The sequence below is a fragment of the Polypterus senegalus genome, chromosome 13 (assembly GCF_016835505.1).
Source record: "Polypterus senegalus isolate Bchr_013 chromosome 13, ASM1683550v1, whole genome shotgun sequence".
Lineage (NCBI taxonomy): Eukaryota > Metazoa > Chordata > Cladistia > Polypteriformes > Polypteridae > Polypterus > Polypterus senegalus.
Window position 1 is genome coordinate 50,469,995 of NC_053166.1, and position 19,506 is coordinate 50,489,500.

Consider the following 19,506-nt stretch of genomic DNA (forward strand, 5'->3'; position numbering starts at 1 on the left):
AGAGCGCAGAGACGACTCATCCGAGAGGTCAAAAAGACCCAGGACAGCGTCTAAAGAACTGCAGGCCTCACTTGCCTCAATTAAGGTCAGTGTTCACGACTCCACCATAAGAAAGAGACTGGGCAAAAACGGCCTGCATGGCAGATTTCCAAGGCGCAAACCACTGTTAAGCAAAAGAACATTAGGGCTTGTCTCAATTTTGCTAAGAAACATCTCAATGATTGCCAAGACTTTTGGTAAAATACTTTGTGGACTGATGAGACAAAAGTTGAACTTTTTGGAAGGCAAATGTCCCGTTACATCTGGCGTAAAAGGAACACAGCATTTCAGAAAAAGAACATCATACCAACAGTAAAATATGGTGGTGGTAGTGTGATGGTCTGGGGTTGTTTTGCTGCTTCAGGACCTGGAAGGCTTGCTGTGATAGATGGAACCATGAATTCTACTGTCTACCAAAAAATCCTGAAGGAGAATGTCCGGCCATCTGTTCGTCAACTCAGGCTGAAGCGATCTTGGGTGCTGCAACAGGACAATGACCCAAAACACACCAGCAAATCCACCTCTGAATGGCTGAAGAAAAACAAAATGAAGACTTTGGAGTGGCCTAGTCAAAGTCCTGACCTGAATCCAATTGAGATGCTATGGCATGACCTTAAAAAGGCGGTTCATGCTAGAAAACCCTCAAATATAGCTGAATTACAACAATTCTGCAAAGATAAGTGGGCCAAAATTCCTCCAGAGCGCTGTAAAAGACATTGCAAGTTATCACAAACACTTGATTGCAGTTATTGCTGCTAAGGGTGGCCCAACCAGTTATTAGGTTCAGGGGGCAATTACTTTTTCACACAGGGCCATGTAGGTTTGGATTTTTTTCTTCCTAAATAATAAAACCATCATTTAAAAACTGCATTTTGTGTTTACTTGTGTTATATTTGACTAGTGGTTAAATGTGTTTGATGATCAGAAACATTTTGTGTGACAAACATGCAAAAGAATAAGAAATCAGGAAGGGGGCAAATAGTTTTTCACACCACTGTATACATATAATATGTGTATTGTGGAAACTGGCCCGGACACAGACAGGCAGACACTCTCATTTCACCCACAACACGTTTATTTACACTAATATTTACAGTTATTAAAGTGTACACAAACCCCACAAGTCCCCAAAGTCCTGGCCACAACAGCAATGCCTTACTTCAGACCGCCTCCTTCTCTCTTCTCCAGCTCTAGTCCACTCCTCACCCGACTCCAGCCTTGAATGAAGGGTATCCCCTTTTATAATCACCCGGATGTGCTCCAGGTGTTTTCCGGCAATCTTCCACCGACACACCCCAGTGTTGCGGAAGTGCTGGCTGCATCCCCGGAAGCACTCTAGGTGTTCCTGCTCTTCTTCCAGGGTCCAGGGCTCCAAAGGCATAGGGGCGCCCCCTGGCGATGACCACGGGCTCCTACAGGGTGGAGCTTCAAAGCCCCTTACCCGTGGCCCCCAAAGGCACCAGGGTGGTCGCCCCCACATGGTCTGGGGAAGGCACAAGCCACCCCAGCCATCTGTGACAATATATATATATATATATATATATATATATATATATATATATATATCATATATATATATATACTAATCAGTAGTATGTGACTGGAATGACAAAATGCTTCATAGACTGATCTACAAGTGCAGGGCATCACTCCTGTGGATCATGCAGTGAAGCAGACGGTCCATAGCAACATCCGTTGGTATCCTGGTACATTTTCTCAAAAATGTCCATCCAGTTTCCTAACATTTTCAAACAGTTATCTTTGTACTGTGCTGGTCATAGATTTCTAAATATCAGTTCCTGAGTCTCTCATGATTGTTTCATATGCAATTACATCTCATCTTATCACTTGATGTTTTATGTGACTCACTCAAAGGTTTTATGACTTTGTTCATACCTGAGCACAGCCACCACATTCCCAGGTATTGCACAAGGGTTTTTTTTTCTGGAAAAAGTCTGGGTTGAGTTTCCTGTGTTCTGCTTTCAATGTAGCAGTTAACCTGTATGTGTGAAAGTAGCTGTAGGTATCAGAGATTTTAATCCTGAAATGAATCCTGATTTTTTTTTTGTAAATTATTAGTTTAGGAAAGGGGCAGCATGGTGACACAGTGGGTAGCGCTGCTGCCTCGCAGTAAGGAGACCTGGGTTCGCTTCCTGGGTTCTCCCTGCGTGAAGTTTGCATGTTCTCCCCATGACTGTGTGGGTTTCCTCCGGGTGCTCCGGTTTCCTCCCACAGTCCAAAGACATGCAGGTTAGGTGCATTGGCGATTCTAAATTGACCCTAGTGTGTGCTTGGTGTGTTTGTGTGTGTGTGTCCTGCGGTGGGCTGGCACCCTGCCCGGGGTTTGTTTCCTGTCTTGTGCCCTATGTTGGCTGGGATTGGCTCCAGCAGACCCCTGTGACCCTGTAGTTAGGATATAACGGATTGGATAATGGGTTGATAGATTGATAGTTTATGAAAGGTATTCACTACTTCTGCTGTTCCCTCATCAGGGGCTAAAGAGTTCTGTTTAAATGTATACAGTGATCCCTCATTATATCGCGCTTTGACTTTTGTGACTTCACTCCATTGCGGATTTTATATGTAAGCATATCTAAATATATATCATGAATTTTTTGCTGGTTCGTGGATTTCTGCTGACAATGGGTCTTTTAATTTATGGTACATGCTTCCTCAGTTGGTTTGCCCAGTTGATTTCATACAAGGGACGCTATTGGCAGATGACTGAGAAGCTACCCAATCAGAGCACATATTATGTATTAAATAAAACTCCTCAATGATATACAATATGCTTCCCAGGCGGTGCTTTGCATACTTAAAAGCCCAAATAGCACCTATTGATTTTCGATTGTTTGCTTTTCTGTGTCTCTCTCTGACATTCTCTGCTCCTGATGGAGGGGGTGTGAGCAGAGGGGCTATTCACACACTGGCCTAAAGGATACGGATGCTCCTTTAAAAAATGCTGAAAGACTACCTTCACATTGCTTCCTTTCATGCGGCTGCTTTGTCGGGCGGTGCTTCGCATACTTAAAAGCCCTAATAGCACCTATTGATTTTTGATTGTTTGCTTTTCTCTCTCTCTGACATTCTCTGGTCCTGACGCACACTCCTTTGAAGAAGAAGATATGTTTGCATTCTTTTAATTGTGAGACAGAACTGTCATCTCTGTCATGTCATGGAGCACAGTTTAAACCTTTGAAAAAGAGACAAATGTTTGTTTGCAGTGTTTTAAAGTCCCTGTCTCTACAACCTCCTGTGTTTCTGTGCAAATCAATATACAATATAAAAATAACAATATAAACGTATGGTTTTCTCTTTGCAGATTTTCACCTTCATGTCTAGAGGGCTCTAATAATGTTAAAAAACATATTTAGAAGATTGTAAACAGGTTTTCTATGTTCTAACTGCAAAAATATTCAATTTATAAATAAATTGCAATAAAGCTGCAATAGAACTGAAGCACAGAGTGTACATCAAAGTCTTTCTTTTTTGATTCCTCATTTTATCTGTTATTTATTTATTCCAGAGAAGCTTCTGTTCACAGTGACTTATGCTTGATGAAAATCCCCACAAATATTTTCTTAGGAGTTCAGCCTTTTACACTCCAAACCAAGGCTTGCCAGGGCTGTGCTCTTGCTGCAGATGCCCATGTTGGAATTTCCTCAGCTGAACTCTTAGGGTTTGTGTCCACATGCTGTTTATAATTGCAGATTTTCTTTAAACCCTCTGACACTACTGTGGCCATTCTATGTTGGCAGCAGTGGCCTGCTGTGCGTGTAGGGCTATGAAGAGCACAGAGCACTGTAGAATAACCCCTGGCTGCCAACCAAACCCACAAATAGGGTTGAAATAGGTGTAATTAGACACAATGGAGTAAAGAGCTTAGCACCACTTCTGTCTGGCTGAGGGCAGTCCAGTTGCGCTAGTGTTTATACAGTAAGAGATGGGGTGCTGTTATTTATTCAGACTGATGTCGGCTTTTCTTTGTTGTGTGAATTCTATCAGTGGTTGTAGATTTTACCCTGTCCCATGTGCTACAAGACTTCAGGGAAAGCCATGTATTAGGAAAGTTTTCATGTTCCACACATGGACATCAGTGAAGGAACACTAGTTGTGAGTTCCTTCTTTCATTAGACTTTGATGGAGCACATTAAACCTGTTTTACTCTATCATCTATTTGGAAAGCACTTGAATGTGTAAAACGTTGAAATGACAAATCCATCAAGAGTTACGGTTTCCTATTGATTTCTAAAGAACAGGTGTAAAGAAACAATTCTTCTGATGCTCACAATTATTTTCTCCAAAAAGCCAATTAGTAATCTTAGTAATCTTATTTATCCCTATTTTAGCATTGCACAAATGTGCTGTCCTCCTGAGTACTAGAGGCTGCTCTGCACGTGGAAATAGGTTTGATTGAAGTAATAAATGTATGTTAATTACCAAACTTTATTTTATAAGTTTCCTTTTCACTGCTTAAGTGTAGTGGTTTACACAGTTCGTTATCATCTCAATAATCATATTCACCAATATTTATTATTTTTCCTTACATCAGGATAATAAAGAGTATCCCAGCAACTTTGAAAGCAATGCCAGAATAAATCTACAATAATTAGATATACATTACATATGATAAAAATCCCCACAAATATTTTTTTAGGTGTTCAGCCTTATTCTCCAAAACACGGCTTGGCAGGGTTGTATTTTTACTGCAGCCAGATGCACTGCAGAGTGGAAGCCATTGCAGGACACTCATGTGGACCCACACTCTCTTGGTTTAGAATCACCAATGAACACATCCACAGAGAAACTCCACATATGTATATTTAGGGGACAATATATCAAGTCGTGGCAGGCAGTGCCAGGGTTAGGAATTACAGTAAGATTCCTTGCACCATGAGGAAGTACCATGTGATGAATTTCAAAGTGTAAAATAATGTTTTCAAGCCTGCTTAATCTAAATAAGGGTCATGGTGGGCCAGAGGTATTCTAGACGCACTTGGGTACAAGCCAAGAAACAGCCATGGATGGGACAACAGAGCCCACTTGCTCACACTCCCACACTGACTCAGGGCCAGTTTGAATTAGTCAACCCACCTAACCACCATGTCTATGGAAATGGCAGAGGAGAACCAAGTACCCTGAGAAAACCTCACACAGACATGAAAAATACATGCAAACTCCAAACATATTGGATCCATGAGTCAGCAGTGAGACCCACTGTGTTACCATGATCAAATTATTTCCATAATTAAAAAACTTACAGTTTAATAATAATAATAATACACTGAAGGAAAAAAAAAGAAACATAAGAGTGTATATACATTTCAATTTTGGGAGATCCCCTGTGAATGTCTTAGCCTCAGAGCGCTTCTTCTCTGATTAACTTCAAAGCGCTTCTTCTCTGTCCTGCTCACCAGGTTAAGAGGAGCAGACTCAGCAGTGATACAAATTAGTTTTATTTTTATATATATATGACTGACAGTATTTAACAAGGTATATTCCATAATCAGGAGAAGTTGCAACTATTCATAAATATTTTCCATTGTGAGGTACAGGTAGATTAAGTAACTAAGACTTAGCCAGCATATCCCAATGAGACCATTTGGAGTTTCTTGCCAATGCCTTATTGCACCATCAGAACAAATAGCAACCTGATGATTGGATGTTTTGAATGTTTACTTGATCAGATTACCTGTTGTCTTTTTCTGTAACAAGTTATTCAGCAGAAGTGAGGTTCATAGTTGGGGAAACACCCAACCAATAGCAGAAGCCCTCACTTTCTTTGTGGTTCCTCACAGCTCATTATAGGTTTCCATATAAATATATATCGGTCAAATTATAGGAAAAGGTTTTGCACTTACCATTCTGAAATATGTTTGTGTAGGTATATTTCACTTGCTACCAACTGCTGCTGAATATAAAGGCCAACACATTTGTTAGAACGGCATTCTTTACACAAATTGTCATATTTTCAATGAACAAATTAAAAAGGAGTGTAACAGAGAGTAGCACTTTAGGACCTTCAAAAGATGACCTGGTGTCTCTTAGGAGAAATTAGGTGTATAGGAGTAATAAGCTTTGTTGGTCTAAATGCTTTGTTGTCAAAATTGTTCTAATATTCTACATATTTGTGAGATGCGTGGTTTCCCGATTTTATATTACTAGCAAAGCTACATGAATACTGTAGTACAAAGGAACAGGTCTTTAGGCTGGAGTTATTAGTTTTAGGTTGTAATAGGATTGTAATTGTGATCCTTCCATTCATCCACTTACTAATTTACTTATCCACTTTAGGGTCATGAGCTGTCAGTGCCTATCCAAGAAACTTTGAGCAAAAGGTGGGAATTGACCCAGGGTGGTGTACAGTTCCATCATTGGACACACTCACTCCCACACCTACACACTGTCTGCCATAGGGAGCCAGTTTTGAGTCTTTTTAATCCATATATTTTTGGGATGTGGAAGACAAGCTAATTTTCGAAACTCCATACTGAAAGTGATCAGAATGGTGTTCAAGCCCAAGACACTGACTCTGTGAAGCACCAGCGCAAACCACCTTACCAGTTCAGTTCTTTTTATATAGCATTTTTATTTTGTACAGACTCAATGCAATTACACAGATTCTGAAACATCATATAACATTGATAAAGCACATAAATATAAAACATAAAAACACAAATTGAGGTAAGCAAACAGTTGTTCATATTTTTAGATATCTGTGTTCATCTTATCCTAAACAAAACTATCCTCCACCAGGTATACGCCAAGTTTGTCTTTTGATTCCTAACCTAAGATCAGGGTCACCTGCCAAAGCAGTCCTCACTTTGTACAGTATTTGTAAAGCCAGCTGAGATTCTGAATACCCATCAGGACTGCAATATTTCTTTCGTAAATATAACATTAATTTTCACTGTTATTCTGATGACAGCCAGCTCTACCTTGCTAGTAAACCCACCTCTTCCTTTTCACCATCTTTGGTTATTGACTGCATTGCTGAAATTAAATCCCGGTTTTCTTAGAATTTTCTTAAATTAAACAGTGACAAAACTGAGGTTCTCCTCATTGGCTCAAAATCATCATTATCCAAAGCCAATAATCTTTCTCTTGTTATTGATAACTCTGTTGTTTCCCCATCACCTCAGATCAAGAGTCTGGGTGTCATCCTCGATTGTACTCTATCTTTCCAATCTCATATTACTAACATCACCCGGTTTGCTTACTTCCACCTACGTAATAGTAATCGCATCCGCCCCTCTCTTACTCCCCATTCCACTGCCATTCTTGTTCACAGTCTTGTTACTTCTCGTGTGGACTATTGCAATTCACTCCTCTTTGGTCTCTCTAATAAATCTCTCCATAAGCTTCAGCTAGTCCATAATTCTGCTGCTCGCATTATTACTCGAACCCTATCTATTCACCATATTACTCCGGTCTTGCAGCAGCTTCATTAGCTCCCGATTAAGTTTTGAATTGACTTTAAAATGCTGCTGTTAACATTTAAGGCCATTCATAACCTCACCCCCCCATATTTGTCCAACCTTCTTCATGTTGCCATTCCCTCCCGTAACCTTAGATCCTCTTCGTCCATCCATCTGACCGTCCCTCTCGCCCGTCTAACCACCATGGGGAGCAGAGCATTCAGCCATTCTGCTCCCAAGCTCTAGAATTCATTACCTACTGAACCTAGAAATATCAAATCATTTTCAACCTTTAAATGTAAACTTAAAACCCATCTGTGTAAAATGGCTTTTTCTCTATGATTACAGTGGCTTTGTTTGGTTTTAATTTTTATATCTTCTGTATTTTCTGGTGTTTTAAGTTGTTTATAATGTGTCTTTTTATTTATTTATTTATTTATTTATTGTTTGTTCACTGTCCTTGTTCTCAGAAAGGTGCCTTGTATAAATAAAATGTATTATTATTATTGTTATTATTATTAATATAATGATAATGTGTCACCTTTCTATTTACAGGGAAACACCAAACTCAAAAAAAATTGGGTTTAATAAAGAGAATCTTCTTCTACGTGGTTGCACCATAAGGAACACTGAAGAGGCATCTGGGATAGTGGTGTATGCAGGTATGATGTCTTTGCTTTTAATGTTTTCTCTAAAGTGAAGTTGGTCATTTCTTAACTGAAGATCTACAGCCTTTTGCAAAGTCATTTCAAATCATTTTTGGGCAAAATGAAAAAAAGAGCGTGTTAAAAGTTCTTTTCCACATTTATAATTTATATTAGGCCTTGGAAAGTTAACACGTCAATTTTTGCAATTAATGTGGTCTGTTCAATGCATTAAAAAATATTGTCACATCCAGGGCTGGCAACGAGACAATCACATCAGGCAGTGCTTTGGTCAGGGCGGCATTTCATGTAATTTTTTTTTTTTTACATTATGAAACAATAATACAAAAAAGTTACATGTGAAACTAAAGAATTACATACTCATCCATATTGTATGTATATACTGCCTTAAAAAATAAAATATAGTTTAAAAGTTTCAATTTACACATTTCACAATGCAACAACAACAGAGGTAAAGGAGAGTGGGAGGAAAGAGGGGTTTACGGTAGTCCTGTAGCAATACTAAAGAAAAGTAGGGAAGGTAAAAATTACACTCTCTCTTTTCTATTTCCATGTCATGTTTCTGTAAGAAGATCAAATCAGTGTCATGTCTCATACATATAAAATACATTTTCTTTGAGTGACACTAACACCAAAATAAGTCTCTAGTACCTCTATATTTAACTTGCCGTCAGCCAGGTAGCTTACATTGCTAACTGCATTAATATAATGACAAAATTCAACACAACAGAAGTGAGATGGTTATCCCTACCCATTATTTCAGTTTTTTCATTTATGTAACAATGCAATATAACTACTCAATTAATGCAGTCAGGGTCAGTTTTTAAGCAAGATATCTACTACAGAGAAGTTTTTTTAGCATGCCAGGAGCAATGGTGTAGAGCAGTGTTTTCCAACTATTTTTTTGGTGGCACACTTTGTCTACCACCCACAAAAGCATTAAATGTCATACACATGCTAATCTGTCCAAGGTGGGGGGGGCTATTAGAGACACTGGCAAGAAAAAAAGCAGCTTGGAAGTTGGCATTCACAGACACAGCACTTAGTGAGCACTTTGGAAGCATTTTCCCAGCTGCTTCGTCCTTTGCCCACTCATATAGGCAGGGTAGCTCTCATTACGCACCAGTTGAAATACACTTCTTTAGAGTATAATTATAAAGTCATTGATAGTAATGAACAATTGAGGATTGCATCTACGGAGTTTTAACACAAGTTTTAATGTATACCCATTTATGAGATGCTTATTTCAATTAAGTCAATTTTTAGCAGTGCATTCAAAGTCAACAGTCATTTCAGTCATTTAATTTTACTTTGACATGTCTGTGCCTCATATGCCATACCAATTTGAGAATTGATACATTGGTCTCATTTTCTTAATGCCTTCTTTTCAACTTATGTTTTAGGAAGGTATTTAAATTCAGGTTTGCTCAAGTAGTATTTTGTTAAAAGGTCAGGTTTCAGATCATTATTTAAGTGTAAAGTATGCTATTTTTTTAATTCCTTTGTTTTGATTCTACATTAATTTTGTGATTCAGTACATATTTACTTCATGATTTATGTATTTATTTTGATTGCATGTTTTAATGTTAGATGCTATTAATCATGATTAATTCCATACAATTATGCAATTAATTAGTTTTACTTTTTTAATTGCTTCCCAGCCCTAATTTATATTCAAACTAGTTGTGTTACCTGGGCCTTGGTTGTAGTGCTAAGGGTTAATCAGATGATATCAGTAGTACTATATAACTAGTACTGCGGTGGGTTGGCACCCTACCCGGGATTGGTTCCTGCCTTGTGCCCTGTGTTGGCTGGGATTGGCTCCAGCAGACCCCCGTGACCCTGTGTTTGGATTCAGCGGGTTGGAAAATGGATGAATGAATATATAACTAGTAGAGTACTTTTCTGTATACAGTGCACTTTTTTTCTCCCCAGGGATTAATATTATTAGTTCACTGGTTGTTACTCTTGAACATGCTGCATACAATTGCCCAAGTGTAAAACATTCCAGCTATAGATCAATTCTTGCTTTTCCTACTGACTTGACTTTTTTGATACAATTGTACAAAACACAATTTTAAAGGAAATTGTATTTTTCTGGATCCAAACAGGTAATTAGTATTAATAATTAGAATTTTAGGTATAAATATAATTTCACTCTGTAGCACATGCTGTAAAAATGATAGCTTCAATAAGATTTGAATGTAACACTTTGATCTGTAATTTTGGAGATGTTAGATCAAAAGCGGTAGTGTATACAATGGACTGTGGTTTACTTTAACTTATTGCATACAGCATTGACATTTACAGGCTGCACATTTATGTGGTCAATGGAATTAACTCAATGTTTTAAGTACGGCACAGAAACGAACAGTTGAAAAGAAATAACTGTTCCCCTCGTCTACGTTCTACCCATTGGAGACCCTTTACTGAGATGTGCAAGTGTTTAAACAGACCATGGCATGCTGTCACTCCTGGCTTGTATTGTACCCTGGGCTTAAAGTGGGCTGCTACACTGTAACTGCACTTGCCTGTTTGTGCTTTGCTAAGTTTAGCAGGACGTTGCGGTCTGACCTCCAAGGGGACACCCCAGTTCTCTACAGTATAGCATATATTTTATTGCCAAGTGCCACCTCCACTACCACCTAGCTCTATTCTTTGAAGATACTGTATATATGCATATAAGCACACTCAACAATACAATGCAATTTAAATTTTTCTGTATTTTATACCATCGTGAGGAGTAAGAAGAAGCCAGTATAATAAAAGCATGGCATGAACCCAAGGAAGCCACTTGCTAACAACATGCTGACGTTTCCTTCATCCACATCACATCTCATTCTCCACACATCTCACCACCTTGTCTCTTTTTTCTGTGCAGGGCAGCTGCCCTTCTTCCTTTGCCAACAGCCCCATTTCTCTTCACAATTACAGCTGCAGCTTGGTCGGTAATGCTGTTCTGCTTGTGGTGTTCATTTGCATGTACTGTACACTTTATTTCTCCATGTAAGAAACACTGAAGTAAAAAATTGGCATGCTGCCTAAGAATAACTCACTCACCACACCATTATCACCGACAAATAAAAAAAAAACATGGGTTGGCTAATTTTCTTTTTTTCTGTAACATCATCAAATTTGTTAAAGTGTTTTTAAAAATGTTTTGCAATTTGTGCCCAAGAGTTGCATGGTGCTTCAAAATAAATGTAACCAAAAAAGTCAAAAAATGTGGCTATCAAAGTGGTTTGCAAACATATTTAGACCCTTAACATATTCTCTATACACTGAACAACTTATCCTGCACTGATATTTTTTTTCTATGTGATATTTTTATTTCAAAACACTGAAATCCAATGTGACAAAGTTTTACATTAGAAAAAAAATCATAAGACAAAAAGGCAAAAATGCTGTATCATGCAAATAACGCATCACTAAGAATAGAGTTTCAATGTAGAATTTGTTTTTCAGTAAAACTAGGAGAATTAGTCTACAGATTGAATAGTTTTAAAACTAGATACAAAAATAATCTTGGCGTGAACACTTATTAAGACAAGCGTGCTCAGTGACAGCCGTACTGTATGTACGGTTTGCTGATGGCCTAAAGTGTAAGCAGGGGAAGGTTTCACTAAGCAGCAATCCTCTTATTCTAAATTGGGGCACAAGAGCCTGTGTGAGTCTGGAACTGACACCACCTTTCACAGACAAGGGAGTCAATCAGAACAAAAAAGCTCTCCCTTTTTTAAGCTTCCACAAAGGACAGATTTTCGTAGTATCACAAAGAGAGCAACGCAGCTGCTGGGATCCTAGTTTATATCCTGGAGGGTGGGCGTGCTAACAGAAGTGTGGTGTTCGCTATGTTGGAGTCCTCCACACTTGTAATATAATGTCAGGCTAGAAAATGAAAATGAAGTAGCAAAGACTAGGGGATGAAAGAATTAAGAAGGATCCTCAAAAGAATTATCATTAAAAATGGGCAGAGGTCATAAAGCAGAGAACAAGATTGTTCGCCAAAAACCAAAACTGAATTCAAAAATCAAAGTCAAAGTATAACATAACAAGTGATCTTAATTATGGAAACTTTTCCCTAACCACAACGATGCTTTAGTTTTGTTTGTCCAAAAGACAGAAGAACTGAAGCAATTGTATCACAACCAACAGTATCAATCACATACTTCGCAGTGATGTGATAACTATAGACAATGGCCGCTATTTAAAGAATACTTTTTAAAATGGCAGAAAAATGATAGCACAAAAGGACAGCTAAAAGTAAAGATAATCTAAAATCTATGACAAAACGAATTAGAATTACAAAAAAACATTCTGCCAGTAATGAAATAGCAATTCATGACATACAGAACTTATATACTGTAATGACTAGACGTATACCATTGGATAATATCAATTTTGTTCTGACTGCAGTAAAGCCCACAGCTAATACCACATTAATACACCATGAAAAACAATGCGTATAACTTGTGTGCTTAATGACTGCAGTTGTTTATAAATATCTTTGCTTACTTTTTTATCTAGTTCAGGAACATAGGGAATTGGATCCTATCCTGACATCACTAATGGCAAGGCAGGAAGCAACACTGGATAGAATGTTAGGCCTTTACTGTAAACACTCACTCACTCATACCACTAACTCACTCTTGTTGATGTTGGGATAACGTTGACTCATAAATTAATCTAACATGCACATCTGATATATTGTGAAAACATAAAGTTGGTAGGCCTCTCTATTCTTTTACAGCTTTTTAAAATACAAAATAAGCCCTTTTCACTGTGCCATTGTGTTCTTCTAGATTACTCATAGAAGGTCTCTATAGCCTCCAGTGTTGCTGGTTGAACTTTCAACAAATCATACATTTTAAACCTCATTGAGATGAGCATATATATTCTCCACCTGTTCCACAACCTTTCATTATGTATGGTTAATTTCAGCCTCTAATTTAACTCCATCTTATTTAGCATCTTTTGCATTCATTTCTGTTTATTATTCAGCAATTTTTGCATATCAAAAAATAATAAGCCGTATGTCTGGCATCCTTATTTGTATGTGGAGACATTTCTCTAAAGGCACAAGCTGGCCTCTGATTTGTTTAGGCACATGAAATAATAAACAGCTGATTTTTGGCAGTTCAATTTTTACAGGCAAAACTTCCTGTAGTGCATCACAAACGCCAATGTGAATCACTTCATCTGGCTATATGTCTCTTGTGGCACACGGCTGGGGGTGGTACCCAGCAGAGACGCCCCGGAGGACCGGAGGAGGGCTTGCGCCTGCTCCAGACCACGAGGGGACGACCGCCCTGGCTGCTTTGGGGACCACGGGTAGAGAGCATTGAAGCTCAGCCCTGTAGGGGCCCGTGGTCACCACCAGGGACCGCCCCAATGCCTGGAGAGCCCTGGACCTCAGCACTTTTCCCACACTCAGAAGTGCTGGGGGGAAGAGGAGCAGGGACACCCGGAGTTTTTCTGGGGATGCAGCCGGCACTTCCGCCACACTGGGGCGTGTCGGTGGAATATTGACGGGAAACACCTGGAGCACGTCCGGGTGAATATAAAAGGGGCCGCCTCCCTTCATACAATGGCTGGAGTCGGGTGGAAGAGGACAGAGCTCAGAGGAGAAGAATGGAGGCAGACCAGAGACAGATAAAGGCATTGTGAGAAGGCCAGGACTTTTGAGGGTGATTGGTGCTGTGGCACTGAGTTGTGTGGTTCATCACTGTAAATAGTGTAAATAAACTTGTGTTGGGTGACTTAAAACGATGTCCGTCTGTCTGTGTCCGGGCCAGGTTCCACACTCTTTAAAACAGCATTAGCAGGAAACTTAAGAATTCCACGTATTAAAGGTCTCTCTTGATTCTGCTTCCTAGTGCTAAGCAACACTGTTTATAGTTATTGCAGAAAACAAAAAAGAAGGTGAGTTCGCCCCGAGGTATTCTCTTCAGCCTATCACTTGGATTTGTAATTGGTGAGGAGGATATTTTAAACTCCTCAGCCAAATATTGGCGAAGAGGTTATCAAGGAAAAGCAAAAAAACACTTTATTTCCAGATTTTCTGGTAGTAGTGATTGTTTTTTTTCCCTTTACAGCTCTGTTGTATGCATGGTAGTATAAAAATCTGCACCATTTTTATAAACCAAAAAGCAAACATTTTTACAAATGTCATTTCTGTAGTTGACTGGTCTTGTCTGAGGTTTTTTTATCTGCAACGGAATGGAATATGGAATGGTTAATGATCTTTGGTCCAGGTTTACTAAAATTATTGCAAGTTTTGGTTTCATCTCTTGTTCATCGCCTTTTGGCAATTACTTACTTTTCCTCCCAGATGTTCCAAGAGAAGTTTAGTGGTTGTCACATCTGGTCTTCATGGTTGGTTATGTTAAAAGATAGTGTGAGTTGCTCTCATTATACTCAGCTTATGAGATACAGTAATTAGTGATAATCTTCAAGTTACATTCAAAACTTGAAAAAGATTTCCACCCTTGCATGACAAAGAAAGCTATACATTGTAGGCTTCAGTTGTTTTCTTTTCAGAAATGACACCCTCCCTACTTTTACGTCAGAAACTATCATCTAGAGCTGTCAGCTGCATAACACACCTGCAAAACCTTTTGTTCTAAGGCATTTGAAGCATAAAAGGAAACTAGGTAAAAGTAGGCTGCTTCAGTATTCTCCGGGTTATGTCTTGATCTGCTGGTTTTTCATTAACATGCTAATTACTGGGATACACAGAGAACAAGGTAATCATTGTTAAGGGTCCTTCATGCACTGTTCTGTATAATTAGCATGGCAGTTGAATAATTGGAGAACGTTTCATCTGCACTGTAGTGGTGTCCTGGACAGTACTGGAAACACTCCTCTGCCATCTCATCCACAAGCTAGGATGTTCCACTTACCATAGTTGGCCTCTACTTAATTTTTGTATTTATATTATATTATATTATATTATATTATATTATATTATATTATATATATATATTATATTATTAAAGGAACACTCCACCCAAAAATATTTTTACACAATCACACTTATGAATTGAACACAATTCTGTTCTTGACCAAATAAATAAGTGGGAGAGATAGGTCTGTAATTAAAAAATGTAATCCCATTTGATCAGACTTACACTTTGTAGACTACTTTCTTTTTCCCTGAGGCATTTATTTAAAAATATTTTAGCATGAAATGCATGTGTTTTGCACATTGTGAACTAGATGACTTGATATTTGGATTATGCAAAACAAGTAACATGAGATTTAGATTTTTAACATTGACTGCTATTGATCACTGTACTGTAGGCTTCCAATCTATCAGAAACATTGTTATCTCCGTTCTCGATTAAAACATCCAATACAATACAATTTATTTTTGCAAAGGCCAAAATCACATAGGAAGTGCCGCAATGGGCTTTAACAGGCCCTTCCTCTTGACAGCCACCCAGCCTTGACTCTCTAAGAAGACAAGGGAAAACTCCCAAAAAAAACCCTAGTAGGGAAAAAAATGGAAGAAACCTTGGGAAAGGCAGTTCAAAGAGAGACCCCTTTCCAGGTAGGTTGAGCGTGCAGTGGGTGTCAAAAAGAAGGGGGTCAATACAATACAATACACAGAACAGAACACAAGTAATCCTCAATACAGTATAATAGTACAGAGCAGAATTTAACAGTAGATGATATCACATCATAGGATTTGGATTTGTTCAGAGTCCTGGAGACCTCAGCCATCAAGCTGCCTCCCCCTTTTGGCCATTCCACTTCTGAGACAGTGCTGTGCCAGCCAATCCAATGAAAGGACCCCTCTACCTGACAATTCCTGCAATCCTCCATCAGGGATGACTTTACCTTAGGCAGGCAAAATAACTTGGCAGTAGGGCAGTGTCAACAAGGGCCACATTTGAGTACTGAGAAGAGAAACAGAATAAGTGAAGGTTAGTAACAAATTATAATTATCATGTTACTTATGTTTTAGCGCTAATGACTAACAACAGAGATGTAGTCTGTACAGTTAATCAGCAGCTCTAGTCAGGATATGCTAACCGAAGTAGTGAGTCTTTAAAAGCTGAGACCGAAGGGCCCCTCTTATAGTAGCAGGCAGACCATTCCACAGTTTAGGGGTCCTGTAACTAAAAGCTCAACCTCCCACTGTTATTTTATTAATCTTAAGAATCATAAGCAGACCAGCATCTTGAGATCTTAATGTACGCTCTGGTTTGTAAGTCATGATAAGTTCAGACAAGTAAACCGGACCTTTGCCATTTCAGACTTTATATGTTAAAAGGAGGATTTTGAAATCTGCCCTAAACTTAACTGGGAGCCAGTGTAAGGATTTAAGAACATGAGAGTATAAAGCATCACTACAAACCACATGGGATAAGTATCATATAAATATAATATTTTGGGTGGAGTAATCCTTTAAGATCTAGAAAAGTCACCATTAATCTTCTATATTGCTTCACTTGCGATATTACTTACTCCTTAATAGGTTGCAAGACTAAAGCTATGAAAGTGCCTACTCATTGCTATAAATTGGATACTTATTTCTGTATATTAGATACTAATTGTAACAATTTCCATGTTTAGGTCATGAAACCAAGGCCATGTTGAATAACAGTGGCCCCCGTTACAAACGCAGCAAGCTGGAGAGACGCTTGAACATTGACATTTTCTTCTGTGTTGGACTGCTGGTTGTGATGTGTCTTATTGGCGCAATAGGTAAGGAAATTAAAGAAAATAGGCATCATCTTGATTAACCATCTACAATACCCAACCTTTGTATACTTTATTTATTTATTTTGAAATGAATCATTATTCCAGGCTGATAATAGGGGCTTAAAGTGGAGAAATGTAGTGATTTTTTTTAGAATGATGATGATAGAGATAGCCTTTGTTGCAATTACTATGAATAGCATTCATAAAAATAGCTTAAAAAATAATTTACAGGAAGTGTTATCCAGTTTCACAAAACTACTAAATACTATATTGCATTTTCTTATGCTGCTGAGTTAAACCATTACCACTATGAGGTTCACCTGAGCTAGATGCTAGTTGGATGGATAGATGGATGGACCAGCAAATGGATGGATAGGTTATTAGTTGACTGTATATTAATTTGTTTTCAACAGAAAGAGGGAATGAGTAATCGTTGGGTGGATGATATAACTGGAAAACAGATCAGCCTCAATAACACAGAAGAAAGTATACAGTATATATTAAGCACATACTCTAGTAAAACAAGGATTAATTTTATAAAGAAATAATAAGTTCAGAATTCTTACTTTGAAGTTTGAAATGAATGCATAAAGCTTAGTTGTAATTTATCACACTGCGGCAAATTACAAGCCCAATGGTTTGAAAGGGGCTAGACCAGTAATGGCGAACCTTTTGGGCTCCAGAAAAAGAAACAGAAGAAAGAGTAGGGGTTAATACAGATTTTAAAGCCACCTTGAATAGTTCTTATAATGAATTGAACATACAGAGTATCAGGATTAAATTAAAGTGAAGTTATAAGAAGGCCATGTTAAAATAATGTGTTTTCAGCGTTTTTTTAAAGTGCTCCACTGTATTAGCCTGGCAAATTCCTATTGGCAGGCTATTCCAGATTTTAGGTGCATAACAGCAGAAGGCTGCCTCACCACTTCTTTTAAGTTTTGCTCTTGGACTCTGCTATTGTGTCACTAAAAAACAAAACAGAGACAATTCTTTAAAAATTAATTTATTAAAAAATACAGCCCAATCATTTGTGGTGTTATGTATTACAAGATTAAAAGAAAAAGTCTATTATTCTAGCAACTTTCTAAGTTTATAAGAGCCATGTTATATTTATATCCCTATTTTGGGCCTTTGTCCCCATTATTGTGGATTTCTTTTGCTAAGAGATTGATAAGTATGGAAGGAAATGTTCCAGATCCTGAAGATGGAAGGCTGACCGAGATATGCCTTTGTGCTGTCCTATCGCTATTGTCCACACTCCGCATACCGAAAAGTTTTTGTGCCGCTTATGGTGAATAGCACGGAAAATAAGCCAGTGTTAGGAAGGATTAAGAGGGACAGCTGAGAGAAATGTAAAACAGCACAAACTTAGAAATGCTGCCTACTTGCCCTTTGCAAAAGTGTAACTATGAAGAGAAAACAATGTCAGCACTGCCCTTTGCAAACTCTATCGAGACAGTATACCGAAATAGCCTTTGAGGTTAATAACTTCCGTACTGCTGCAGCAGTGTTGTTGAACTGGCTCCTGGCACAAAATAATTCAATGCACTTCATATGAGCAATGAATGTAAAAGCTGATTTCACACAAACGCTGATAATGCTCTCATTTTGGAGGCTGCAGTTGCAGATATCGCTCTCATTCCTTGAAAATGAGCTTCCGGTACAGCAGTTGGAAGTCAACTGAACTGTGCGGCTGCTGTGATGACAGTAAAGTGCTGAAACCAATGGTGAGAATCCATTTTAAGCTCTGGGTAGTGCAGGGTCTCACATTTCTTATATTTTTGTTCATTCAGTTTCTTTGGTAACTCGGATGTTGGTGAACGTTGGCATGTCACCCAAAACAACATGACATGTCACCTTTGACACTCGTGTCATAGGGTCGCCATCACTGGGCTAGACTCTAAACCCAAAAGGGTACCTGCTTGGTGCAATCCATTTTTTTATTCAATGCAGCTCACTTAATCTTCCATTACTGACATTGCTGATAACAAGCGTGCTTTAGCAGGCACATTAAGTACATCAAACCAGCACTTACTGTAAATGTAAGTTAATGCTCATTTGTAGATAAAAAGATAGACCGATACCTTATTAATCCCCAAGGGGAAATTCACATACTCCAGCAGCAGCATACTGATAAAAAAACAATATTAAATTAAAGAGTGATAAAAATGCAGGTAAAACAGACAATAACTTTATATAATGTCAACGTTTACCCACCCGGGTGAAATTGAAGAGTCGCATAGTGTGGGGGAGGAACGATCTCCTCAGTCTGTCAGTGGAGCAGGACAGTAACAGCAGTCTGTCGCTTAAGCTGTTCCTCGTCTGGAGATGATCCTGTTCAGTGGATGCAGTGGATTCTCTATGATTGACAGGAGCCTACTCAGCGCCTGTCACTCTGCCACGAATGTCAAACTGTCCAGCTTCATGTAACTCAGGTAGGTTGCCCTCTCATGTTCCGGGGGAAAATACTGCCCCTCTTCCGGTCCTTCCCAGCATCCTGGTGGGGCAATGCCCAGGGAACATTTGTCAACAATATATATGGGTCCAAGTTCACAATATATATATATATATATATATGTGAACTTGGACCCAGACACACACAGGCGGACAACATAGTTTCACCCAACACACCGTTTATTTACAATATTTACAAACAAGTCACGTGCACACAAACC

General features: G+C 38.6%; 1 protein-coding gene across 3 annotated transcripts in view; it reads left to right on the forward strand.

Annotated features, from left to right (window-relative positions):
- Nucleotides 1-19,506, forward strand: part of atp10b (ATPase phospholipid transporting 10B) — a 356,966-nt gene that overhangs the window by 253,552 nt on the left and 83,908 nt on the right. For all 3 annotated transcript variants that reach the window (XM_039775061.1, XM_039775060.1, XM_039775062.1), the window contains 2 exons: nt 8,013-8,119; nt 16,703-16,834. In XM_039775061.1, coding sequence (XP_039630995.1) covers nt 8,013-8,119; nt 16,703-16,834 — 239 coding nt within the window. The remainder of the gene's footprint in view (nt 1-8,012; nt 8,120-16,702; nt 16,835-19,506) is intronic.